Here is a 24,672-nt window from a genome sequence, read left to right as displayed (position 1 = left end):
CGTGATTATATGCTCCAATTCAGGCATGGTTCTTCGCATAAGAATACATTATTGAACCAACTACACCACCCACCATTCCCCAATCTTGAATTTGTTTAATTAGGTTCTATTAATAAAGTATCTATCTATCTATCTATCTATCTATCTATCTATCTATCTATCTATCTATCTATCTATCTATCTATCTATCTATCTATCTATCTATAATACATTGCATTTCCTCATTATAGAAAGTTATACTTCAGTTGATTGGTTATAGTTTACGTTTATTGATTGTGTCAGTAATATGTTAACAAATTTTCTTCTTTTGCAGTAAATCTGATGTGTATGTGAGGGGGATTGTTTGTTTGTTATATTTTTTTTATTGAGTTTCTGTAAAAAGCTAAATTTCCCCCTTTGGGACAAATAAAGTACTATCTAATTAATCTACACTATATAGTCACCTCCCTGGTGAGGTGTTCCGGGCACGTCCAACCGGGAGGAGGCCCCGGGAAAGACCCAGGACACGCTGGAGGGACTATGTCTCCCGGCTGGCCTGGGAACGCCTTGGGATTCTCCCGGAAGAGCTAGAAGAAGTGGCCGGGGAGAGGGAAGTCTGGGTATCTCTGCTCAAGCTGCGCCCCCGCGACCTGACCTCGGATAAGCGGAAGAGGATGGATGGATGGATATATAGTCAAAAGCATATGGACGCCGTCCAAATTTTTGTATTCAGGGGTTTCAGCCACACCAATTGTTAACAGGTTTATAAAATCAAGCACATAGCCATGCAATGTACATTGACAAACATTGGCAGTAGAATGGGTTGTATTGGAGGGCTCAGTGATTTTAAACATGACGCTGCCATAGGATGGCACCTTTGCCACATTCAGTTTCTGCTTTGCTTTATCTGCTCCAGTCAACCTAAGTGCCACTATTCAGAAGTGGAAGCATCTAGGAGCAACAACAGTTAAATGACAAAGCAAAGAAGCAATTAAAGCGGCAACATTAATTTGGCTGTTTGTGAGGAAAGAGATTTGCTGTGTTCTCATAGTAGCTGATATGGCATTCCTGCATTTTATAGATTACAGTAATCCCTCGCTATATCGCGCTTCGCCTTTCACGGCTTCACTCCATCGCGGATTTTATATGTAAGCATATTTAAATATATATCGCGGATTTTTTGCTGGTTCGCGGATTTCTGAGGACAATGGGTCTTTTAATTTCTGGTACATGCTTCCTCAGTTGGTTTTCCCAGTTGATTTCATACAAGGGACGCTATTGGCAGATGGCTGAGAAGAAACCCAACTTACTTTCTCTCTCTCTCTCTTGCGCTGACTTTCTCTGATCCTGACGTAGGGGGATTGAGCAGGGGGGCTGTTCACAAACCTAGACGATATGGACGCTCGTCTAAAAATGCTGAAAGATTATCTTCATGTTGCTACCTTCTGTGCAAGCTGCTTCCTGAAGCGACATGCTGCACGGTGCTTCGCATACTTAAAAGCTCGAAGGGCACGTATTGATTTGTGCTCGTTTGTTTTTCTCTGTCTTTCTCTCTCTCTCTCTCTGCTCCTGACGGAGGGGGTGTGAGCCGCCGTCTTCAACAGCTTTGTGCCGTGGTGCTTCACATACTTAAAAGCCAAACAGCCCTATTGATTTGTTTGCTTTTCTCTATCTCTCTGACATCTGCTCCTGATGCGCACTCCTTTGAAGAGGAAGATATGTTTGCATTCTTTTAATTGTGAGACAGAACTGTCATCTCTGTCTTGTCATGGAGCACAGTTTAAACTTTTGAAAAAGAGACAAATGTTTGTTTGCAGTGTTTGAATAACGTTCCTGTCTCTCTACAATCTCCTGTGTTTCTGCGCAAATCTGTGACCCAAGCATGACAATATAAAAATAACCATATAAACATATGGTTTCTACTTCGCGGATTTTCTTATTTCGCGGGTGGCTCTGGAACGCAGCCCCCGCGATGGAGGAGGGATTACTGTATCTACATTTCTGGAACTTTTTGTGATTTAACCTAAACAGGTACCAAAGTTCCCAGATTTGAGCACCTTGTCTGTCCCAGAGCACAAATGGGGACATTCATGATTCAATTTAAAAACTTTTATTTATTCTGATTTATTTATTTTTCAGTAGCTTGAGTATGTAAATCAATGTTAAAGTATAGATAGAGAGGCTGGGAGCATAGGCTGATAGCACATTGCCACAACCTCCACACGACGAACCACCTGGATTGGGACCCAAGTGCAGCGGGTGACACCTCAGCACCACACTGGAACAGTGTGAGGTTTTTTTTTTTACAGTGGGTGGAGTGCCAGTCCTGCCACCAACTCCCAAGTTTTCCCTGTAAATTGGAGGATCTGCTTGCAGGGCTGGATGTAGATTAACGTCATAACCAGGATGAAGTAATTGCAAGTTTAGGGCCTTGTTCAATGGCCCAATGGAGTAGAGTCACTTCTGGCATTATGTGATTCAAACTGTTAAACCTCCGATTGCCAGCGCAAGTCCCTAGCCTCAGAACCACCACTCTGCCAGCAAAGTAGAGATACCCTGATATTAATGTAAATTATGGACCAATAATCAATACCATAATCTTTCAAACAGTTTACTTATTTTATCACAGCTATTTGGGAAAAATATTAATTTCCTACTTACAACTTGCTCTAATTATGTTTTTGTCTTTTACTATTTTTTTTTCTTTAGGTTGAACTCAATTGATGTTAAATATCAAATCTGGAAGCTAGGTGTTGTTTTTACAGATAATGTAAGTAATCTGCAATTTTCTGTGTGATAGACATCAGCATGCAATTAAATAATATCAGGAATGCCTAAGTGCCATATGATAAGAAGACTTCTTTGCAACCTTATTGATTGGGATATATTTGTTTTTAGTTTAAATTTCTAATGATTTTTTTGTCAATGACTGAGTCTGAATGTTCTGGTAATTTCCAGTTACTTTCCAAATAAATGGATTTATTGACATTAGGTTAGCAACAGGATGAAGGCACTAATTGTAGACAGCAACAATGTGTCTGTGATTATTTTGTAATTTGTACAGTTTAAAATATCCAGCTTTTCCACTAGCTGTCTTCATGTTCACTGAGTGAATTTTCATTTAAAAATGTACCTAAAATTTTATAAAATAATTTAAAAGTAAGTAGCAGTACTGTCACATGTTCAGAGTACTGCAAAATTCCATACTTGCATGTCAAACCAACATGCAATATGAGAAGAATGTTGATGATTAGCTTCTTGATTTGTCTTATTCCTTCCCACATCATTAACATTTTATCTAGATGAGTAACTATGAACTCACACACATACACACACACACACACACACACACACACACACATTTATGAAAGGCCATTGTTCTATGCCCATCATCACTCAAATTGAAAACCTGGACCTTACTCTCAATGCTTCACCAAATACATTATTGTATCTCCATAAGGGGGCTTAGGCATTCTTGGGATCTACTGGATTACCCACTCTGTACAGTCCTGCAGAAGCAATTCTGATTTCCTTCTGGGTTGACTTTCTCTGTCTTTTCATTGATTTGCCTTGTTCAGTCTTTCTGGGGCATCGAGTGCACATCAAAGGCACAATGTCCCTAGAATTATCCTTCCTTTTGCACTGGAGCAGCAATATTCATTGACTCTGATAGCACTTGCTTCCCTTTTGTTCCTAGGGCTAATATGGACCCTGTCCTTTCTCTTTGCCTCCTTTTCCTGTCTGTATTGCCCCTTTTTATTATTTATTTCTATTGCACATTTTCATAAAAAGAAATTAGCTCAAAGTGTTGCACATCCATCACTATTTATTTGCATTTAATGTTTCACTTATCATATGCAAAGATTACTGTTACAGCAAAAATACAAGTAGATGTTTAATCACATGTTTAGGTGTGGTGAAGTTTTATAAACATTTATAAAGTTACAATATATTATATACTTATAATGTGTGCTGTAGTTTTTATGGACTGCTCCATTACATTACCTCCTTATAAATGTATCTAATGTTATTTTTTCCAGTCCTTTCTTTATCTTGCCTGGTATATGACTATGTCCATTTTGGGACACTACAATAACTTTTTCTTTGCTGCTCATCTCCTGGATATAGCCATGGGATTTAAAACATTACGGACTATATTGTCTTCAGTTACTCACAACGGGAAGCAGGTATGCATTTTGATCTTTTTATCTAAGTTTCCTTTTATTTATTATTCAGTTAAATGTAATCTACATTTTGAAATCATTAGATAATATGCAGTAAAGAAAGTGTGGGAACCAGCCCGGACACAGACAGACAGACACCGATGGTTCAAAACCACACACACATTTATTGTACATATTTACAAGTGAAAGTTTCAAAGCACACAACCCAGTGCCCCTGCACCAAGCACCCTCAGTCCAGGCCTCTTCTCTTGCCTTCCTTCATTGCCTCCACTCCTCTCCTCCGAGCTCTGTCCATGTCCACCCGACTCCAGCTAACGAATGGAGGGAGGCGGCCCCTTTTATGTCCACCCGGACGTGCTCCAGGTGCCTCCCGATGAGCTTCCTGTGGCACTTCCTGGTGTGGCTGAGGTGCCGCATGAGCACCCGGAAGCACTCCGGGTGTCCCTGGTAATCCTTCCGCCGGCACCTCCGGGTGTGGCAGAAGTGCTGACATCCAGGGCTTCTCAGGTGTTCGGGCGCCCCCTGGCGGTGTGCACGGACCCCTATAGGGTTGAGCTTCCATGCTTCATTCCCGTGGCCCCCATACCAACCAGGGTGGCTGCCCTCTTGTGGTCAGGAGGAGGCGTAGTCCCTCTCCCAGTCCTTCCAGCCGTCCCTGCTGGGTACCGCCCCCAGCGGCTCGCCACAAAAGTTACAGTATAAACCTTTACTTAAATTTACTTATTTGTAATTAGGGATGTTCAGATCCAGTCAGCTACTGATCTACATTGGACGATTTTCACTAAAAAAATTCTTATCAGTGATCAGTAAATTGGCAGATCACAGAAGCCCATCGTTCCAGGCCCTGCTTTTCCAAGCATTTATGGTAATTTAGTTTCAGTACTTCTTTACGCAAGATATTACAGTAGTTGAGCCAGTGCCAACTTTTTTTTTATGCAGCCGCAGCAAACTTCCTGCAGCGCAAAGAAAGAGCAGCAAGTCGAGGCTTGTTTTAACAGTACAGACTCCTCTGTATAGCAGAGAGTGAGAGGAATATTAGCCTTTACGTTAAAGAAAGTGGAGTAATAAACTGAGAAAAAGGAATCGGAGGAGTTCTCCTGTGCAGTTAGACAAATGGAAGAAAAGCTGCTTTAAGGAATTCAGAGCTTTTTATTTTTTCCATTAAATTAAAATGGACACTGTTTCAGTTTGGACAATGAGCTTGTTTTTAGTGCAGCAGCTTACATATTTAGCTGGAAAAAGAAAAGATAAAGAACAATTTGAAATTGCTGCTTAGTAAGCAATAGGCTTATTAGCTTAACAGAACAATGTATCTTTTACTTACAACCTGTTATGCATGTTAGTCCTGGTTCTTCTTGATCAACAATTTATTCTCATCTTTTGATATCCCATATTCCAGCCATGCACTGTTATCTGTTGTATCAATGAGCTGCAAACCTGTCCACCTTATTGGCTGTAATAGAAGTTGGAAAAATTACCGAGTGTGGTTAGTGGCTCATGGATATCAGACAAATTACATGACCTGGCTGATCCTTTGGCATTTGGAGGCTGGGTGGTTGTAGATTTCACAGAGTAATAATTTGACAGCAAACCAATCACTAAAGTGAACACAGCTAACAGCAGGGTTTCAGTCCTAACATCAGACTCTGGCACGTTTTGCACTTCCATTTGTTTCCTTTCACTAATAAAACCTAAAATGGTTGTTTTTCGAGATGTTTGCATTTTCCTCCAACAAGTCATGGCCCAACACTGATGGTTGATTTGCAAACTATTATTTCTTTTTGAACTACTCCTTTCAGTGAATCATATGTACAAATACAGGAGTGCTAAAGTAACTTCAGTAAGTGGTAGGATCCTATTGATGTCACATGTTTTGAGTAGCTGTGATTGGCAACGTTTAGGTTAATCTTATTTTTTAAACCTTATTATGCAGACATACACTATATAATCAACATCCGTATGCAGCATGTGCTTTCCAAATACTTTTTAAGAGTTAAATTAACTTTTCTAGTGATAAAGTTAACACTGGTGATTTTGCTGTTTACGTTTATACAGCAAAATATCAACTGATATTTTAATCAAGGGAGATATGTTCTACAATGTATCTATGCAGTATAGGGTCATTTTTATTTGTGGAACAAAATGCAAAAAAATCCTAAACTATATAGGGTGGGCCAATGAGGAAAGTAGGTGGGGCTAAGCCCACCCAGGCCCAATACTGGCACCACCCCTGATTAAAATCATGACAATCTCTATTTGCTAGCATTATAACATGAACTTACGTTGTATATACGATACAGTATATGAAATTTTAAAATCAGTTTACTTTTCTTTTATAGCTTGTATTGACAGTTGGACTCCTGGCTGTTGTTGTTTACCTATATACTGTGGTAGCATTCAACTTTTTTCGCAAATTTTATAACAAAAGTGAAGATGGAGACACTCCTGACATGAAGTGTGATGATATGCTAACAGTGAGTATTTCAAATCTGTCTGAAATGAAAAGGAATTTGCATGTTGGCTTTTGTTAAAGTACTGTGTTTTGTTTACTTTATAGCCTTGAATTTAACAGTTTTTCTTTCTGGTTAAGTATAAATGGCTGCAGCGAAAATGTATCTGTTTACAGCTGCTGGTGTGGTAATATACAGTAGTTATCCAAAATAAGACGCTCCACCAATTTGCCTTCAGCAGCCTTCTCTTAAGATTCCTAATACAAATTATTATTGAGCATTGTGGTATTTTTTTTTTTTGTTATTTTTTGTGGGTATGTGTCCTTGCAGGTTAATTATTTCAACCACGTAAACGTTAACAAATATTTGCTATTTCAGTAATAACTCATGAGAAGCAAATTAAATCTCTATTTACCTCTGTAGCTTCAATGTTTAATTCAATGTGTACACTACACAAGAAGCATTTGTAAATGCAGTTGTGTTTAAATTTAGACTGACAACCTGTCTCAAACATCTAAAATATGAATTCGGAGCTGTGATCCCTGAAATCTACACACTTAGAGGCTGATTTAATTTTTTTTTTAAGTATGGACATATTTTATTTGTGTTTCTTACTTTTAATTACATTACTGTTTTATAGTTAGCTGTATGCAGAGGTGCATATGTTGTCTTCTACAATTTAACCATATATCACACTTATTTTGACCTTATGGATCATTTTATAGATTGAAAAACATATTTTTAACAACATAAACACTTCAAATTTTCACCTTTTTATATTCTTATTGATATTATTATATTTGTAATGATATATTTATATGCATTGAATTCAGAATGTTTATAGGCAACTTCACTTTCTGCACACTTTATTGTGTTGTGAAGTTAATTTTAAATGTGCTATTTTTGCTTAATAAGTACACTCAATAACCTATAGTGACAAAGTGAAACATTGAATTTATTAAAAAATAAAAACTGAAATCTCTTATTCAATAATTATAATAATAATAATTATAATAATACTTATTATAAGTATTCACACTCTATGTTTTGACACTCCAAATTGTGGCCAGGTGTATCCTGTTTGCTCTATTTATCCTTGAGATGTATTTAGAACTTGATATTTATATGATATACACAGTATATGTTAACCTCCCCAATAAAATCGTGACTAGGCATAGAACAGGGCAAGGGTATAAAACCATTTGTAAAGCTCTGAGTGCTTCCAATAGTGCAGTGGCCTCTATAATTCTGAAATTAAAGAAGTTTGGAACCACCAGGACTCTTCCTAGAGTTTTCCGTCTGGCCAGACTGAGTAATTGGCCACGAAGGATCTTGTTTAGGGAGGTGACCAAGAACACAATGGTCATCACTCTAACAGAGATTCAAACATCCTCTGCTAAGATGACCAAATGACATTTAGAGGACTCTGACTGCAAGAAGAAAAAGATTCTCTTCTCTGAGACCAATGGTGAACGTTTTGGGTAGAACTCCAAGTGCTATGTATGGCAATGCCCAGGCACACTCATCACTTGCCTAATACCATCCCTAAAGCATGATGTCATGGGTGTGCGTCTCAGTGGCTGAGACAGGGACATTTGTCAGAACTCAGGGAAAGATAAATGCAGCCAAATACACAGAGGTCCTTGAAGAAAACCTGCTCCAGAGTGCATGAGACCACAGGCTGGGGCAACAGTTCACCAGTACTGAATTAAGGGTCTGAATACTACTATGAGTAAGAGATTTCAGTTTATTAGTTTTTGCAAAAACTTCTGAAAATATGTTTTCACTTTGCCATCATTATTGACTGTACATCAATTTTCAAAATTGGCAGAAATGTGCAGAAAGTGAAGGGGTCTGAATACTTTCATAATCCATTGTAAATTATATACAAAAGTGAAAAAGAAATTGTTTTTCTTTTAAAAGCAATGTTTCTTGGAGTTATTCAGATTGATTGGCTGAGTTAAAGTGTCTCAAATAATGTCAAGTTCAGATCTGTTGATGTAGTACTTTCAACTACACTTTCAAGCGACTTCTTACATGTGTAGACTTCCCTGTCGGAAAAAAGGCAATTGTGCCTTTTACCATCTTCCATCTGTAATTTTTGTTATTGTTGAAGAACTTTCCTTAAAGTAACACATTTATCATGTCCTTCAATCACTTCTCATATCTCTTTTCTTTCAAGTCCTAGAGCATGTTCACTTGCACTTCACCTTACTTGCCATAGTGATGTAATGTGCTGTAAATAAGTTGGAGAACTGCACATAGTATTCTAGATGTGGCCTCACAGATTTATTATACTTTCTAAACATATTTCTCTGTGCAGAGTGCTGTAAATGATGAACTTGTCACATTTTAACCTTTTTTAATTGCTGTGTGCAAACTATAATGCATGTTTATGAGCTCATAGGTAATTACAGTTCTTCTTCTTAAGCTTTATGTTTTATCTCTTAACCCCTAAAGACTAATTCCGTTTTAATATTTTCCTTTATGTGTGTTAGGATTTAGGGCTTTAACTGAGCCTGACAATACAATTTGCTTGTTAGAAGTTTTGTCCAAATCATACACACCGTGTCACTGATCACTGCAGGACCTTATACTTGACACCTTCCTGTTTAGCACTGCCAGTCAAAGTCCATATACAGCTGTAGGGTCCGTTGGGGGGAGGCCCTCCTTGGTGTCTAGAGTGCGGGTTTCTCTGAGTTTTATAAATGGCACACTTCGGTGTCCTCGGCACATATTCAGTATTATTCAAGTGTTCCCTCTTGGTGTCTGAAACATGTGCCTCTTGGGTTACCAAAGCAGCACTCCACAGTGTTCATAGCACACCCTTTTACTTTCAGAAACAGCATTGTGGGCGGCCACCCAGGTCGCCTAATGGACTGATAGACTGTGCTGTTCAGTACTTTTACAATATTCATGTTTTTCTTCTGTGAAAGTAAGCCAATTCTTCACATATCTGACTGCTGTGCAGACAATACAGTCCTTGTACTTCAGTGGCTGCACTGTTCTGGTCATTGCATCAGGGGCAGCCTTAGGCATGTGCAAACTGTGCACCTGCACAGGGCCGCCAAATCCCAGGGGCCGCCACGCCAATATATATTGAATACGAAACAGAAAGAGAAAATAACGACACAGCTGACGGCAATGTGGCTGCAAAACATTGTGTTTCTTGTTAATTAGTACACTGTATTTACTAATGTCGCTAGAGTCAGAGCAGTAAGCTATATGTAGTATTATAACGTTCTGCCGTAATGAGAATATCATGGGCCGCCACTTGGTTTTCAAGTTATGGACACACGCATATAGAAGCAAAGCTAATGCAAGTGGGTGGGTAGTCTTACAAGTTAATTTTTCACCTAGTTTTAATAAAGTATTAGTGTTAGCGCAATAGTCATAGTGAATATCTGGTTGGAAAGGGGACACAAGACATTCACTCGTCGTGAGCATGAGGCGGCTATGCAGTGTACGCAACGGACATGGCCATCCGCCGTGCATAAGATACCATATTGACATTGGCAGGCGAAGGGTCCACCGATTCTTTCTCTGCCCAGGGCCGCCACAAGCCTAGAGCCGCTCCTGACTGCATCCAGCGCTTTCTGAAAGTTAAGACAGATCATATCAACTCTACTGCTTTTCTCATAAAACACCAGCATACTAGTTAACAAAAAATCTTCCCTTATTAAACGTCTGTGACGACCTATTAACAAATTAGACTGGACTGCCAATACTGATGCGCTGTGCAAGAAAGGACAGAGCCAGTTATACTACCTTAGAAGGCTGGCGTCCTTCAACATCTGCAATAAGATGCTGCAGATGTTCTATCAGACAGTTGTGGCGAGCGCCCTCTTCTACGCGGTGGTGTGCTGGGGAGGCAGCATTAAGAGGAAAGACGCCTCACGCCTGGACAAACTGGTGAGGAAGGCAAGCTCTATTGTTGGCATGGAGCTGGACAGTTTAACATCTGTGGCAGAGCAAAGGGCGCTCAGCAGGCTCCTATCAATTATGGAGAATCCACTGCATCCACTTAATAGTATCATCTCCAGACAGAAGAGCAGCTTCAGCAACAGACTGCTGTCACTGTCCTGCTCCACTGACAGATTGAGGAGATCGTTCCTCCCCCAAACTATACGACTCTTTAATTCCACCCGGGGGGGGGGGGTAAACGTTAACATTTAACATTATACATAGTTATTGTCTGTTTTTCACCTGCATTATTATCATTCTTTAATTTAATAATGTTTATTGTATCAGTATGCTGCTGCTGAAGAATGTGAATTTCCCATTGGGATTAATAAAGTATCTATCTATCTATCTATCTATCTATCTATCTATCTATCTATCTATCTATCTATCTATCTATCTATCTATCTATCTATCTATCTATCTATCTATCATCCTCCTTTTTGGACAGATGAGTATTAATCTTGAGTTTTGTTGTTGCTTCCCTTATTTTACATGTAATCCAGTTTAAGTTTTAGGGCTGGCAACTGACAAAAGTTAGCTAAGTGATTGTCCTTTAGAATTTCACCAGTTTGTTTTGACCTCATAAAACCAAATATTAAAGATTTGCTTATACATTTCAGTGTATTGTTTTATGAAGAATCGACAATAGATGTGGCCTAGTCTTGATAAGAATACAGTAATCCCTCACCTATCGCAGGGGTTACGTTCCAGAGCCCCCCGCGATAGGTGAAAATCCGCGAAGTAGCAACCTATATTTATTTTATTATTTATACATATTTTAAGGCTTTATAAACCCTTCCCACACTCTTATAAACCTTTCTCACTCTCTTGTTAACCTTCCCCACACTCTTATAAACACTTCCTATGCTCTTAAACACTTTCTACATTCTTAGAAATTCGTAGAAATGGACTTTGTGCTGCTTCTGCCAAAATGCCTGCTTGTCGCTCTGCGTGTTCGGAAGAAGGAGGAGTGTGTGTGTGCGTGTGTGAGGGCTGAACGCACGTTCGCTCAAACCCCCCTCCCCGGAGGCGCAGTTCGCATTGTCAAGGGGGTGGGGAGCTGAATGAACGCTAAGGAGAAGTGGACTTTGTGCTGGCTTTGTGCTGCTTGTCGCTCTGCCTGTCAATAATTTAAAAGCCTGTACATCACCAATTTTCCTGTCTCACTGTCTTGTCTTGCGTGAAGTTAAAATGTTTTATAATAGTGAGATGTTACTCATATCCTTAGCCCGACATCCACATATCATATGTGTTAACAAAGTGTGTTTTATAAGTTTATATGTGTTTAAAGCATGTGGGATGGGTATTTTAAGGCTTAAACTATAAAAATGTTTATTTATATGGTCTTTCTATATCGCAGATTTTCTCCTGTTGCTGATGGGTCTGGAACATAACTTCCACGATAGGCGAGCAATCACTTGTATTTAAAAACCCGTGAAGTCGTGAATCTGCGAAAAGTGAACCGCGAAGTAGCAAGGGATTACTGTATATTACATACATGCCACTAGTTATGTAAGAATAAAATTTAAAATGGTAATAAATTGAAAGCAACTCAACATCTACGTGAATAAAAAGTCGCTTTTGTAGATTAAATGCTACACTAAAAACTCTGAGATTCACAGTGTTTGCAATTAGAATCTTTAAATATTTTGTAATACTGGATGTGTAAAAACCTGTCCAATGGCTGGTGAACATTTTACTTTTGACATAATCTTTGTTTTGGCTGTGCTGATAAAAATCTGGTAGACTGCTAGTTTATTTAATTGTATAACAAATACAAATGCATAATTTTCTGTATTAACAAAAATTAGCTTTTGATGCCAGGGTTAACAAGTAGAAGTTTTGAAGCCCAGTAAGTGTTATGAGATTTTATTTGTGTGGAAAATGTTCTTAAATTTTATTGGTATGTTTGATTGCATTTTTTCACAAACTTGAAAGATATAACACTAATATCCGTTTGAGCTGACATGTACTTTCTAAATGCTGCCTTTCAGTGTTATATGTTTCACATGTACGTGGGAGTTCGTGCTGGAGGAGGAATTGGTGATGAAATAGAAGATCCAGCTGGAGATGAATACGAAATTTATCGTATTATTTTTGACATCACCTTTTTCTTCTTTGTAATTGTTATTCTGTTGGCTATCATTCAAGGTAAGAAAGACAGCCATTTAAAGGTCACCTTTCAAAGCCTGTTTTAATGTTACTGGCATGTTCTCTTTATTTATACAAAAGACCATTTATTCAAAGTCAACAGTAATATAGAATAAATCAGGTCACTCTTTCCTTGTTGTCAATATTTATCTAGAGATGATGAATAATTCTTTTTCCTGTAATCTAAAGGTCTGAATTTCTGAGAATTTACCAAATGACCTATTACTAGAACAATTTAAATTTTAGACATTTATGTAATTGATTGGAAGTGGCAGAGTAGATAGATAGATAGATAGATAGATAGATAGATAGATAGATAGATACTTTACGTAAGAGTTGTACAGGATATGTATGAGGGAAGTGGGACAGTGGTGAGGTCTGCGGTAGGAGTGACAGATGCATTCAAGTTGGAGGTGGGATTACATCAGGGATCGGCTCTGAGCCCTTTCTTATTTACAATGGTGATGGACAGGTTGACAGACGAGATTAGACAGGAGTCCCCGTGGACTATGATGTTTGCTGATGACATTGTGATCTGTAGCGATAGTAGGGAGCAGGTTGAGGAGACCCTGGAGAGGTGGAGATATGCTCTAGAGAGGAGAGGAATGAAGGTCAGTAAGAACAAGACAGAATACATGTGTGTAAATGAGAGGGAGGACAGTGGAATGGTGAGGATGCAGGGAGGAGAGTTGGTGAAGGTGGAGGAGTTTAAATACTTGGGATCAACAGTACAGAGTAATGGGGATTGTGGAAGAGAGGTGAAGAAGAGAGTGCAGGCAGGGTGGAATGGGTGGAGAAGAGTGTCAGGAGTAATTTGTGACAGACGGGTATCAGCAAGAGTGAAAGGGAAGGTCTACAGGACAGTAGTGAGACCAGCTATGTTATATATGGGTTTGAGACGGTGGCACTGACCAGAAAGCAGATAACAGAGCTGGAGGTGGCAGAGATAAAGATGCTAAGATTTGCACTGGGTGTGATGAGGATGGATAGGATTAGAAATGAGGACATTAGAGGGTCAGCTCAAGTTGGACGGTTGGGAGACAAAGTCAGAGAGGTGAGATTGTGTTGATTTAGACATGTGCAGAGGAGAGATGCTGGGTATATTGGGAGAAGGATGCTAAGGATAGAGCTGCCAGGGAAGAGGAAAAGAGGAAGGCCTAAGAGGAGGTTTATGGATGTGGTGAGAGAGGACATGCAGGTAATGGGTGTAACAGAACAAGATGAAGAGGACAGAAAGATATGGAAGAACAAGATCTGCTGTGGCAACCCCTAATGGGAGCGGCTCAAAAGAAGAAGAAGAAGAAGATGTAATTGATTGGAACATGTTTTCCCCAGGAGAGCTTGTATTTTTAAATTTTTCCCTGCAAAACAACAAATTATCTTTACCAAATCTTGCATAGATATAAGTTAGCCTTCTATTGTGCAAAATAGTACATCTTTTATAAAAACAATGGAACTCAGAAAGTCTTAAACACTAATATTATATTTAAGAATAGTATAAAAAGATCATTGTGATACTACAGTACTTAATTCTGCTTCCTTTGTGGCACAAGGCCTTCCTATGGAACTTCCAGTTTTTCTAAACTGTATATGAGCTGATAAAAATGACACAGAGCACAACATTGAATATTCTTACCACTTACTAATTGCTAAACATCTTCCTGCCAATAGAATGGGGAGTAAAGCCCAAAGGTATTTCACTAATAGACAAGATGACCATAGTCATTGTTTATTTCAAGTTCCAATTTATTATCACTTGGACAGACTACAGAGAAATGTTTACTTGCATATTGTAATTAAATATTAAGGAACTGAAATGTTTTTAAGGGGATCATATATAACTGAAAGTCTCCGTTTATAGTTTTTTTTACACTGCTGCAAGAAAGAAGAAAAATCAGGTGAAAACATTTTTAGAAAAGCTACATTTTATGTTTATATTGCATCTGTGAGATTTGGGCTATTAGGATTGACCCAAAACATCCTCATAATCAAAACCAACCTACAGGACAGGGAGAAATTTCAAAATAGCAGAGGGAAATGAAAAAGCTTTTAGATGTAATGAGAAAAATTCACATGTCACAAAAAATCTGTAACATGAAAGCAAAAGCCAGAATTTAACTTCAATACATATTGGAGCTATTCTTAGTTATAGTACCAAACACTTGCAGTATTACATTTAGGTCACATGAAATGCAACTAGAGTAATAGATTAAAAAATAGACTTGACCTGACCAGTTTCAGAATAAAAGTTTCAGTGGTCATTGCCTACAACAGCGTCATTGCCTACAACAGCAGTTCCCTATTTGAAAGGTGACGTCTATAAGCATGCCTTTATACATTTCACTGAGGTCATAGGGAAGTTAATAATTCAGAATAAATAACACCGGGACACTTGAGGCTTATTCAGTAATAATCTACTTCATGAAGCTACTTTATCCATCACAGGAATGCAACTCTATATGAATGCGGAGCAAAGTTGCAACTAAGAATACTGACCTGGGAGGTTTGTGTGTTGAGAATCAACATACAGTGGGGCAAAAAAGTATTTAGTCAGCCACCAATTGTGCAAGTTCTCCCACTTAAAAAGATGAGAGAGGCCTGTAATTTTCATCTTAGGTATACCTCAATTATGAGAGACAAAATGAGAGAAAAAAATCCAGAAAATCACATTGTCTGATTTTTGAAGAATTTATTTGCAAATTATGGTGGAAAATAAGTATTTGGTCAATAACAAAAGTTCATCTCAATACTTTGTTATATACCCAGTGCCAGACGTGTCCCCCTGCTAAATCCTGCTAAATGCAGTCAAATTGATTGGGCGGTGTTTCATGATACAGATGGACAATGACCCAAAACATACAGCCAAAGCAACCCAGGAGTTTATTAAAGCAAAGAAGTGGAAAATTCTTGAATGGCCAAGTCAGTCACCTGATCTTAACCCAATTGAGCATGCATTTCACTTGTTGAAGACTAAACTTCAGACAGAAAGGCCCACAAACAAACAGCAACTGAAAGCCGCTGCAGTAAAGGCCTGGCAGAGCATTAAAAAGGAGGAAACCCAGCATCTGGTGATGTCTGTGAGTTCAAGATTTCAGGCTGTCATTGCCAGCAAAGGGTTTTCAACCAAGTATTAGAAATTGAACATTTTATTTCCAATTATTTAATTTGTCCAATTAAATGAATAAATAGAACAATGTTAACAAGTCATTGTTCGCATATAATAATAATCATAATAATAATAATTCATTACATTTATATAAGCGCTTTTCATGTGGCCAGTATGTATGGAATGTTTATCCGCTCTTAGTTAACATAAAGTATTACTTTTGGATAAAAATCTGGCAGTTTTATTGTCTTGTTGTTGACAACTTTTCATGTAATTATGACTTGACTGTTTTGTGTAGTGCTGATATACAAGGACTCGGCTATTCTTGATATTTAAATTTAATATAATGCTCCATTCTTTTATTTTACCCTTTTAAGCTGTGTTTTTAATTTCAGGTTTAATAATTGATGCCTTTGGTGAACTGCGTGACCAGCAAGAACAGGTGAAGGAAGATATGGAGGTAAGAAATGTACTGCATTTTAGATAACAAACGATAAATTAATCCCATTTCTACTGTACAGAAAGTAATACACAGTACCCAGTTTTGTGAGATCTATCTATCTATCTATCTATCTATCTATCTATCTATCTATCTATCTATCTATCTTTTTTAACATAACTCTTAAATAACACTGAATATTTTGAAGTGTAGCTCTAGGAAGCACAAATATTGTACAGGTATTCACTTCTGATACTTAAAACAGAGTCTAAAAAATACCCAAATTACATTTAATAAAATGTTTTTTTTTCATTTTGTGTGTTATACCACAAAAACACTTTCATTGGAGGGGAAACTGATGATTAAGTACAATGAAAAATAGTAATTCATAAAAAAGTGACCTACTTTGTGTAAATATTATATAATACTAGAGAACTCTGTCTATCAGTGTCTGCTCCTCTGTCTTCCTCTTAAAGTTCCTCTGCTTTTTTCAGTTTTTAGCCAGTCTCTCACTAGGTTTGTCTTTGCTTTCCCTAGCCATCAGCTCAAGTTCAAACCTTTTTATTTATGGTTAACTTTTTGTACTGTACCTTCCCATTCTAGTGTATAGTCTTCATTTTTAATAGTGGATTAGCATTCATTGCTTGTTACAGAAAGCTGTTTGAGAGAGATGCTTTTAAAGTTGTCAGAAGTCATCTTAAAGCTTTTTTGGCACAGCAAAAGACTGCATCACTGTTGGAAGTTTCATCATCACTTTAATCACCACTTACTTATGGTTTTCATATTAAGGAATTAGAAAGTTATTAAAGTTAATTTGAATTTAATGTGTTGTAAACACATTGTGTAATATGTAGTTTGTAGCACTGTGCTGATTTAAAATAAATAATCACATCCCAAAAGAGTATAGGCCCTAATCGGGCGCGAGAGCACTACGCTCAGAGGATGGCTGGGGGTGCCTATCTGATCGTGAAGAGACGTGCAAGTGAGCGCATCAGAAAGACACCTTAGTAATTCTTCAGAGGGCATGGCGTGGTCACATCTGTGCCCCGTGTGGAGCATTAGTATAATAGGAGCCTGCATGGGACAAGGGAGGGCAGGGAGAAAGACATAATATAAGCAGATATGGGAGTAACAGTATTTAGGTGGAGTGGTCATCGCTCCTGCGAAGGAGAAAAGGATTTGTGTTCTAGGGGCGGATCGTCCCCACTGAATAGTAGTAGTGGAGTGGGTGCGACCAAAGTGGCATTTTCTCTAGAGATCCGAGGGAGCGAGAAAGAAGACAAGTGGACAACCAACCCCATCACTACTCGTGGCAGCAAAGATGGGGTCAGGTTGCTGAGGACTGTGGCTGCTGGAGTCTCCACCAGCTGAGCGAGCAATGAATGAGCTGGGGAGACGAAGAGGGAGTTGTGCTGGGCTCATCTATGAGTAGAAGGAACAATGACCCGATGACTGTTGGCTTTTATTCTCATTTTAAGTCCTGCTTTTAAATTCATGGATTTTCACTGTTTTATTGGTTTATTTATTTATTGAACACTTTGAGCTCTGCACTTTGGTTTGAACACTTTTTTGTTTTGACTGTTTTAATAAAAGCCTCAAGGCACTTTTGCACCTACCCTTGCTATGTTTGTGTGTTGGGTCCTCATCTGCCGGCTCATCACTCGGGTACATTATTGGCAGTAGAGGGTTCAAGAGGCTCCGGTGATGTAGTATGGAGCTGACCCACACTGCCACACACAGTCCAGTTTCACTGGGGTTAACTGTGGCACGGCTGCACTTGAATCTCAATTTGGGTGGTTTGCCGTGTGGTGGGAGCAGCAATGCGGTGTAATCAGCGCATGCTCCCACGCTCCTCCTCCTCCTAACTGTAATGATGCAACCCTATACACTGATGTAATGTTGTACAGTATATACTGATATAATTTAAAAGAGCTTACTTTGTATTTGAACTTTTTTTGACATGGTGGCACAGCAGATAGCACTACTGTCCCATTGATTCAGCATTTGGGATTTTAATCATCCACCCTGTTGTCTTTTAAACGTATTTTTACGTTTAGTGTTGCAAGAACAGGTCCAGCAACCCTGTAATATCCAAATAATGAATGAATAAATAAGTAGTGTTTCTTCTCCAACCCGCCATGCACAGCTTTAAGCTTTAACTGAATGAACAAGAGCCAAATTCATGAATTTACTGTAAAAAAAAAAAAGTTTTAATTTAACATCTCATTCTACTTTTTTGCACCCCATTCAGAATGAAGCTGTGTTGCAAAATGTCACAATGAATTGATTTTAATATACAAATGTTTGTTTGTGTTGTACATTGTTTTAATTATCTTAGTGTATTTACATGGAAAATATTTGTAGCATCTGGTTTTGTCACAAAAGATCCTGAATAAAACCAGTAGCTCAACTGCAAGATACATTTTAATTATCACACACCCTGATAAAATAGAACAACTCGGGTAAGTGAAGGAAATTTATGGCAAAATAAAAAGTACAGTTTTGGAGTTTATGTTCACATTAAAATTTTCTATAACAAGTCTGTATTTCAGATTAAAAGAAAATAAGTATTATTCATGCACAATTTTTTATGCCTTTTCTTTTATGAAATAAGTATAGTATTGCTAATATTTACAATGAAAGACATTAATATTTTATATTTAAATTTTAATGTAATTTGTAGTTTGAGAAAGAGTTGCAATTTTCAACAGTATAGTAGTGAGCATATTGAAGTCATTGTTACTCTACAAGTAAATATTTTTAATATGAAACAGTAAAATATTAATTGTTAATTTAGATTGTGCCAAAATAAAATAAGTTCTACATTAAAATGGCATGCCTTAATGCTGGAATTCTAAATAAAAAGTGTGTTATTATATGTAGATGCACATCATTATGATAGGAAAGCAATTACAAAATCCTGTCTCTATCTGAGGGATGGGAATGAGCATATCATACAGTAAATTGATGTGCAATATTTAGCAAGCATGGGAAAAACTGAAAAGTTGGGAGAGTTGCCATTTCTGTAAAGTAGAAACTTAATATATCAGCTTTAAAAGGATCATGATCCTTATCTTATCAATGATGTTTGGATTCGACTTGAAAGTATCACAGATAGAAGCCTGATGTTAGGAGTGTGTTACAAACCCTCAATGTAGACGATAGTTTCAATATGCATCTTTTTAGTAATACTAAAAAAGAAAGTTTAGTAGGGGAATATTGTAGTAATAGGGGAATTTTAATGTGTATGAAATTTTAATAGTAACCATCATTCATTGACATAGCTAGTGAGTGTTTTATCTCAGCTTATTGAAATACCAACAAGAGGAGAGGCTGACCTAGATTTATTAACATATATACTTGTGTTTAAGTTATCCCGCGGATAGGTCAGGGCTTGATTTTACCGTATAATTTCTGGTATTTTATGATGTCGGTCATATAAGTCGAATGTGAAAAACTCACACTATTGGTCCAATAGATTATGATATGCTAACGGCCACACTCTTTTTTCTATGTATTGTGCCTACGTGACCACACAGTAATACCTGAATTATTCCAAAGCAACGTTTGCACTGTTATGTGTTTTTTGTATCTCACACCCTCACACACCTTTATCGTAAGATCATCCCTTATCTATGATGGAGCGTTCGATCAGACGAAAATATGAAGCTGGTTTTAAATTAAAAGTCGTTGAAGTAGCGAAAGAAATTTTTAACTGCACAGCTGCAACAAAATTCAATGTGTCTGAGAAACTGCTGCAAGTTTGGAGGAAGCAAGAAAATGTAAAAATAAAAATTAAGTGTTGTATTTTTGAATGGGTGTATAAGTCGGGGTCTGATTTTATGATCGATTGTTTGGGTTTCAAGACACGACTTATATGTGAGTATATACGGTATTCTGTATAAGTACAGAAATGTGGTAGAGGTGATTGAACCATTAGGAAGTAATGATCAAAATATGGTATATTTCATAGTGTTTTGGCTGAATGCCTATTCAGAAACTAAAAGCTTTAAGTTTCATTTTAGGGCAAATTTTGAGATTGAGAAATTTTGAGTTATCAGTGGAACAATTTTTGAAGCACTTTACATACAACACAGAACCATTTCATCCATAAATTTAGGTGTGGTAAGAGATTAAAACAAACTCTACAGTGGATAAATAAGGAACTAAAAATAAGTTGTAACAGAAAAAACAGCTGTTTAAGGCATATAAGACTAATAATGTAAGTGTGTAAGAACACATGGGAGGAGAGTGGTTCAACAGGATATTAGAAAAGCTAGAGGAAATATTGTGAAAATGGGATAGATCACTCAAAGAGATTATTTGAGAAGGGTCTAGCTGCAGCTTGCAATACTTATGACATAGATTGGGTAATGCCCCACAACGTCAGTCACAAAACGCCCTTTGACTCAGATAACCCTCCTACAACCCTAATTTTAACCATAGTGTAATGGGGCCCTAATGTTAATCATAGTCTAATGTGATGGGTGTTACGTGACTGAAGTTGAGGGCGTTTCGTGATATTGGGGCATTACATGACTGACCTCGTAGGTACTGCAGTCTGCAATTACACTCTGTTGGATTATTTCAGTATTATAATAGCAAAAGAATGGTAAAGGAAGAAGTATATGAGGAAAGGCAATAATGGATTAATATATAGTGTACAGAAACAGAAATAGCAAATATTCCAAATTTTCATTTTTTTGAAGTTTTACATGTAAAGAATTCCATAGCCTCTCAGCTACTACACAGAATATTAAGGAGGTCCTCAATGATTTGGAAGTTGTAGAGATGGAGAGACTCACTGCTTATTTTGAAAAAGCTGAAATCAATCAAATCACCAGGGCCAGATAACATTTATCCTAGAGTGCATAAGGAAGTTAGTGAGTACATAAACAAACTCATAACACATTTTTCAAACGTGGCTGCACACTGGAAAAATTCCTAAAGACTGGAAACTAGTTATGTATCACTAGTATCTAAAAAGGTCATTGAGCTGGTACCAGTAATTGTAGGCCAGTAAGTTTAACATGCATCACAGGTAAAATAATGGATACAATTTTAAGCAAAGGTCAAGCATCATATAGTAAGAATTGGTAAGTAAGTAAGTAAATATTGGTAAACAGCATAGGTAGAGAAATCAACAAAATTATATGCTTATAATTGTATCCGTTTTAATGTTCAAAAGGTGATAAATTCCCATTAGAGGCTTATGGTAAAAAGTACATGGAAATAATGCATGTAAATGCCTCCAGACCGGCTGAACAGCTTTCTTCATGTGTCAATGGCACAAATTTAGCTGGGTGTGAAATGGTACCTGTTTTGCAGTGTTTTTTTTTGTGCAGCAGAACACTGAGTTTCATTACAAATTCAATTTCGTGTGAATCGCTTCACTCATTATATCTAGTCTATGATAATTATTGTTACTAATTACATCAAAATATATAAGAATTTCACTGTACACTTAACAATAATGACCTTATAACACTACGTTTTATAAAATATTAATACTAAACAAACATTCTAAAGTTTTTCTTCACACAGTTAGCCTTAGATACACGGAAGAAGTTATCAAGTAGTTAAATAGAAATCATCTGGGGACGTTCAGAATTTCACTTGATGTTAATTATTTTCCATGTCCACTCCTTGACTGTGGGTTAACTTGTTATTTAAATGTGCATGTGGAAAGAGAAAGAAGTTGAAATAACTCTTGCTGAGAAATGTGTGACACCTAATTTATTAACTGCCAGCTGATGTGCTGGTTAGAATTAAAGTGTTACTTCTTGACTTTAGAGGTAATTATCCAGTGTGTTATCACTTTTCTTCCAGTGTGTTTCTCCTTGTCTGTGAGTTCTACCTAACAACTTGGTCAGTTATGAAACAGATTATCCATCCCAATACAGCAGATTGTATACAGGTGGAGTTTCCAGAGATACAATAAGCTATGCTGTGGAGCAGACGGTGACGGTACGCTGGTGAGAATACAAAATCTCATCCAGAAATTTGATTATTGATCTGTACCCTCTGCTATTAAACATTTTCCCTAGTGTTTTCAGTACTGTTTGTGTTCAAGCAACTGCTGAGTGCCTCCAAGTATTTTTTACCATTTTGTCTTAAACTTAATTTTTAGAAATAACACCGTTCAATTAGGATGACTTATTGCAGCACACATATCATCACATGTAAAACAACTATTGAAATATATATAGTAATCTTGGGGTGGCACGGTGGCGCAGTGGTAGCGGAGTGCCTCGCAGTTAGGAGACCTGGGTTCGCTTCCCGGGTCCTCCCTGCGTGGAGTTTGCATGTTCTGCCCGTGTCTGCGTGGGTTTCCTCCGGGTGCTCCGGTTTCCTCCCACAGTCCAAAGACATGCAGGTTAGGTGGATTGGCGATTTCTAAATTGGCCCTAGTGTGTGCTTGGTGTGTGGGTGTGTTTGTGTGTGTCCTGCGGTGGGTTGGCACCCTGCCCGGGAATTGGTTCCTGCCTTGTGCCCTGTGTTAGCTGGGATTGGCTCCAGCAGACCCCCGTGACCCTGTGTTTGGATTCAGCGGGTTGGAAAATGGATGGATGGATAGTAATCTTGAAATAACAAAATGAAAAAAAAAAAAAAATCTGTCATTTAATTTACCTTCTTAAATCCAAGGTTTAACTAAAGACAGAAAGACAATCTCTAGTTTAATGAAAATGTTAACAGTATAAACCTGGGGAGCTTGGAGTTGACACAAGACTTCAAAACTTGACTGAAGCCATAGCAAATTGATGGCTTTGCATAGTTCATTGATAGCCCTTACACTGTGGCTATGCTGTATTAGAAAGATAAACATTTTAGTTTTCTACTTTAAATATGAACTTCAACTTTTTAGTTTGAAGTGATTTTTGTTTACAGTGAGCTGCTATCTTTATATTGCTTCACAACATTTCCAATTATTTTTGTGCCACTGGTTTTATAGTTGTTCCAAACACCATGTTCTTCTGTTCCTGAAGTGATTGCTTGTGTCCATATTCATTATGGGCATAGAGATGAATTTCCACCAGTTATTCAAGCAAATTTATTTTATTTATAATTTATCTACTGGAATGGTGCTGCATCAGTTCACTCTGTAATTGGAAGTGCAAAGTAAAAAAAAGTAAATGACACAGTCACTCTACTGTTAAGTATTATGAACAATAATTTCAGAAACATTTATTATTATTCAGTTTGCACATACAAGTGGATTTTCTTTTGTAAAAAAAACAGCCCATGTGCAATGCGGTATTACATTTACTGAAGGTATATTTCATAATTTGACTTTAATATCCTCAGTATAGCTCTTTCCTTGCAATTCTGATTTAATTAAATTATACTTCGAAATAATTGCACTAACCTTAAGTGCAGCTAGTTTCAGTAAAAAATATTTAGCTTCACTACTGTCATATTTCTTTACTTCTTTTTCTTTCTCAAAAAGATCCGTCTTCGTAATTATACCTTATTTATCGGCCTGTCTTACAGGGATGTACTCAGTATAGAATACATGTTGGGTAGTATTTTGTATTTATTATTATTATTATTCTGCAGCAGTTTCAAAAATGTATCCGGAAAAAAATGTAGTGTTGGAAATGGAATAGAAGATTGACAAGCTAGACAAATCAGTCAGATTTTTCTTTAGAGTTCGATCATTGGTATTCAGTTAGAGTGGTCTACTGCCATCTAGCACAGTAATTTTACTACTAATTTTGACAACGTTGCTTAGTTTTTGTTCCCAAACCAACATATAAAGACAAGACAGATTTAATACAACACATATAAAGTGTATCAATAGTTTTGTATACTTTAATATAATTAAGTTTCCTTGTCAAGAGCAGCCATTTTTGTCCCTTCTTACAGATTTGTTTTATATTGCAAAGGCTAGCCAGTTACCAATGATTGTTCCTAGATATTTGTATTGCTCCTCCATGTTCACAGCTCTACCTTTTTATTTAATAAAGGTTGAGAAAGGGGAACAAGGAGAACATCTAAATTCTGCAGCTATAGCCTTCATCTTAGAGATATTTAACTGTAGAAAACAACAATCACACCATTTACCAAATTCATCAACAGGGGGATTTTGAAACCCTTCCCATTATATAATTAGAAACATTTTCTGTCGTTAATCAAAGATTCCATACTTGAATGCTGCTTCTACACACGCATACATATTGGTCAAGGTAATTACTTCTGTTCTTCATATTTCTTAGCATATTTTGATAATGTTAGCTTTATACAATGCATTCACTTATGTATGTGTGCATTCATAGACCTACATGTTAATATTCTTATCTCTAAGGGCCTTGAGCCTAGAAATGTATTACATTATGCGGCAGTATTAGAATCTCAATTTTAATTGATTTGGCAACATTTTCTGCTGGTGGTAAGGATTTA

At 37.4% G+C, this 24,672-nt stretch overlaps 1 protein-coding gene across 3 annotated transcripts in view; it reads left to right on the top strand.

The window, feature by feature from the left end:
• ryr2a (ryanodine receptor 2a (cardiac)) overlaps nucleotides 1-24,672 on the top strand; it is a 657,734-nt gene that overhangs the window by 618,258 nt on the left and 14,804 nt on the right. For all 3 annotated transcript variants that reach the window (XM_051919561.1, XM_051919560.1, XM_051919559.1), the window contains 5 exons: nucleotides 2,689-2,749; nucleotides 4,020-4,166; nucleotides 6,503-6,637; nucleotides 12,571-12,727; nucleotides 16,229-16,293. In XM_051919561.1, coding sequence (XP_051775521.1) covers nucleotides 2,689-2,749; nucleotides 4,020-4,166; nucleotides 6,503-6,637; nucleotides 12,571-12,727; nucleotides 16,229-16,293 — 565 coding nt within the window. The remainder of the gene's footprint in view (nucleotides 1-2,688; nucleotides 2,750-4,019; nucleotides 4,167-6,502; nucleotides 6,638-12,570; nucleotides 12,728-16,228; nucleotides 16,294-24,672) is intronic.

The sequence above is a fragment of the Erpetoichthys calabaricus genome, chromosome 15 (genome assembly GCF_900747795.2).
Source record: "Erpetoichthys calabaricus chromosome 15, fErpCal1.3, whole genome shotgun sequence".
Lineage (NCBI taxonomy): Eukaryota > Metazoa > Chordata > Cladistia > Polypteriformes > Polypteridae > Erpetoichthys > Erpetoichthys calabaricus.
This window is presented reverse-complemented; position numbering and strand designations above follow the sequence as displayed.